This window comes from Mastigoproctus giganteus, chromosome 12 (genome assembly GCF_048544385.1).
Source record: "Mastigoproctus giganteus isolate SK-2022 chromosome 12, ASM4854438v1, whole genome shotgun sequence".
In the NCBI taxonomy this organism is placed as follows: domain Eukaryota; kingdom Metazoa; phylum Arthropoda; class Arachnida; order Uropygi; family Thelyphonidae; genus Mastigoproctus; species Mastigoproctus giganteus.
In genome coordinates, this window is record NC_143586.1 from 36,853,540 (window position 1) to 36,857,610 (window position 4,071).

Here is a 4,071-nt window from a genome sequence, read left to right on the forward strand (position 1 = left end):
AGCAGGCTCAATGATGATGGGATGGGATGATTCTTCCTCTTGCTGAGATTACTAACCTGAATGGACAGAAATTCAAATTGAGGAAAGACAGTTGTAGAAAGATGTGCGGAAGTTTGCCTTTAGCCAGCGGGTGGTTGATTGCCTGAACAAATTTCCATCTGACATTGTACAAGTTGACAGCTTAAATAAATCGAATGCAGAACTAAATAAACATTTGAAGTGAAGTGAATTGATGGATGAAATGGGAAAGGTTTTTTTTTTTTTTTTGGTTGATACTGTATAAGTTTGCTTTCTTGCATCATCTGCCTTTACTAATGTAATACTAAAATAACATTTGTTCATGTTCAAGTGTTCCTGTGAATTTCTTAGAATGATATATTCCTATTACTGGAATTTTTTTTTTTCAAATTTAGAAATTAATGTAAGAAATAGTTTCGTCATATGAAGTAATTTACTCTGCTTTTTCCTGTATCCTCTTTGCCGTTGCTGCAGTGGATTGACCAGTGGCTTTCATCTCTATATTTTGTAAGATTAAACAAAGGAATGCCAGTACGGTAACTGCTAGAATATTCAAAATTGTAATTTCTGCCCTATCTTCAAATGGTTTACCACATAAGGTATACCATGATCTTGTTGTGTTCATTAAACTCTTTTTACCTCCCGGAATACAATCAAAGTTGAAAGCAGGATCGCTGTAGTCTTCTACGCACAGATACTTCTTTTTTTCAATTGTCTGCAATGAATAAAAAAAAGTAAATAAAATTTAACGGGAACTCTTAGATTAAGCGGATTAAGTTAGTTGATTGAAAAGCACTAAGACTGAATGCATAAGCCGATGTGCTAAAACATTATGACCACCTACCTAATATGAGTTGGTCTTCCACCTGCAAATTCAAATTATTATATTAGGGCCACCCGTAATCTCTTACATATAGCCATATATGTATTATGATTGTAAATACCATCTTCTATGGTCGATTTTCTCGGGTGCTGGACGACAAAACTCCGGTTTCTGGGAAAAAACCTTGCCTTGTACGCCTGAGCCCGACTAACCCAGCCACGGAGTGAAAAAGGCCCATTAAAGTTCCTCGCATCATCGACGGGATTCCAACCCGGGCCTTTTCTCCCCGGTATGGCGAGGAGGGTGACGCTACCACTGTGCTACCCCGCGCAGATAATGATGTTTAATTAGCTGGTAGACGAGAATGCCCAGCACATAGATGACTGGACCCAGGGTATCCTAGCAGAACGTAGCCCACAGCATGACACCGCCGCCACCAGGCGATCTTCCTCCAGTCACTCAAGGTCCAGTTTCGATGCTCTTGGGCCCTTTGTAGGCACTGTCGACGACGGTGAATCTTTTTTAGCATCTGCACTCAGAGGAGTCTGTGGCTACGCAGTCCCATTTTCAGCAGGGTTCGATGTACTGTGTGTTGTGACACATTACTCCCATCATCAGCATTCCAATTACCTGCGAGTTGCGTCACAGTCGCCTTTCTTTTCCTACATACCATCCAGGAGAGCCTTTGCTCACCTCAAGCATGTATGATCCATGGTCGTCCAACACCTCATTGGCGGTCCGTGGGTTTTCCCTCCAGTTTCGGCAATTACTAACCACAGCTGACTGTGAACATCCCACCCGCCGTAACGTTTCGGATATGTTCTAACCCAGTCGTCTGGCCATTGCAATTTGTTCTTTGTCAAACTCACTTTAGTTCGCTGCATTTCCCATCTGAAGAACAAGAGTAACTCCGATTAACGGAGCTCAGTATCATGAGTTTTTTATACCGCGTTCCGACCAGCGCCGGCAGTTGCTTCGATGTGCATAACCCCTCACTGGTCATAATGTTTTGGCTCATCGGTGTATATAGATGTCTGAAAAAATGTGCGGGAAACAGGCATGCTATAATCCGTTACAACATGTTATGCATGCCTACATGCTGTAACGTTTTTTGGCTATTATATGAGTAGAGTTTTTCTCTTGCAATTTGAGGAAGAAACGCGAGAAGAGCAGACAGGTTTCAGAAAGGGTAGAGGAATCAGAGATGAAATCTTAAGTCTAAGTCTCATGGTTGAAAAATGCAAAGAATTGAAAGTTCCAGTCGTTTTGTGTTTTATAGATTATTCAAAAGCACTTGGTTGTGTTCAACATGATAAACTATGGGAAACTATGACTAATATGGGAATCCACATAATTCCAATCCACATAATTCAGTTGATTAAGCTACTATACAAGGAACAGGAAGGAACTGTAAGAACCAACATGGCAAACACGGACTCTTCAAAATCGGTAAAGATGTCGGGCTCGACTGCATTTTGTGATCTCACCCTTTTCATCTTTATGCCAAAGATATCACGCTTGAAGCTTTGGAAGATTTAGAAACTGGCATTAAAACTGGAGGACTGAAGATGAAAAACCTTCCTTATGCAGATGATACTATGCTAATTTGCAATTCCAAAGATCATCTGAAAGAAACTCTGAGGAGAATATGTGAAAGAAGTAAGAAAAAAAAAGGACTGTTTCTGAATGCGAGTAAAACTAACATAATGGTGATTGAAGGTTAATGGGAGAGATGTCGAAGAAATTGATGAAGTTGGTTACTTAGGATGAAGAATAAATAAAAACTATGACTGCTCAAATCATGTAAAGAGGAGACAGGCAATTGATAAACATTGTTCACTGATCTGGCGAAATTATGGAGCGATTAAGATCTGTCCCTAAAGACGGAACTCAGAATCATTGAGTCCATAATTTTTCCAAAAAATCGACAGGAGGAAAATTGAAGCATTTGAAATGCGGTGTTAGAGGAGAATACTGCGTAGTTCTTACCTTGATCGAAGAACAAATGATTGGGTATTGAATACAATTGGCGGACCTAAAATTCTTTTTCATAGCATCAACAGAAGAAAATTCAAAATTTTTGGACACGTAGCAAGGAGGGATAAATTTCTGTTGAAGATTATAATGGAAAGAATAATGGAAAGGTGGAAGGATGGGATCAATGACCTTCAGGGCATGACAGTTTGCAATATTGCTCGTAGAGCAAAAGATCGACGTAGTTGGAGGAAATTGGTCGTGGCCAGAACAGTTCCTCAGAGAGCTACGTGACTGGAAACCGAAAAACATGATTCTATCTACAATTACAAAGATTTATTGATGATTCTTTGTTTTTACGATTGCCAGACTAGGAATTGTTGATTGGCAGAAAAAAATGTCCAAATTTCTGTTAATGAAACGTATAAGAAAAGCCGACCTATCAAATACAGAAAAATTGTCCTTGCCTGATTCTGGAAAATACTTTTATAATAAGAAAGCAATCATTTGACTATAAAATGGGAGTAAGATTTCGTATTCCTTAAAGTTTTTCAGTAAGTAAAGGATTATTGATGGGAAAACAACTCCAAATAAGATGGTAACTAGAAGGTTAATGATGATACAAACACCTATTTTTCCATAATGAAGGTACGAAATAAGGAAGAGATAGCATTTGCATAAATATAGATATCAAATTTAAATTAAAATACTTAAAGCAAAATTATTGAGTTTATGAACGTTCCTTCTCACAGAGATGGAACTCAAACTCAAGTCTTTTTAGCAAACGATCGTAAGGGAGGATTTCTAGAGAATTAAACGCACATCTTGCTGTTATATAATGATGAAAAATTCTATTAACTTACCAAAAGGAAAGACGGAAGGAAAGGAAGTGATTCTATAGCGGTTTCATTACAATTGCCAATCTGTTGATGGATTCCAACTGATTGAACGTCCTCTGGCCTACCAAACCAAAGAAGATAAACATAAAGAAAGAAACCAGGTAGCACACTAAGCAAAAATTCTTTTCCTATGGACATTTGAAGACCTAAAAGGGAAAAAAAAGCTACATTTTTCTTGTTTAATTAGAAACTAATTAAATAGTGCACAAGTATATTGAAAATGAACCTCTTATAAAATTTATATGAATTTTTATAAGAATTAGAAAAAATTCAAATAAAGTTAGTTACTATTTATTTCAATTTTTAGTTTTTATTTAGCTTTAAAAAATAGTTAGTTACAAATAAATACAGTGTGCG

At 37.6% G+C, this 4,071-nt stretch overlaps 1 protein-coding gene across 1 annotated transcript in view; it reads right to left on the reverse strand.

Moving 5' to 3' along the window:
• Nucleotides 1–451: 451 nt before the first annotated feature.
• Nucleotides 452–4,071, reverse strand: part of LOC150076895 (uncharacterized) — a 40,041-nt gene continuing 36,421 nt past the window's right edge. Inside the window, exons 8-9 of the mRNA XM_090385720.1 lie at nt 3,679–3,860; nt 452–733 (exon numbers count right to left, since the gene is read on the reverse strand). Of these exons, the coding sequence (XP_090241846.1) occupies nt 452–733; nt 3,679–3,860 (464 nt within the window). The remainder of the gene's footprint in view (nt 734–3,678; nt 3,861–4,071) is intronic.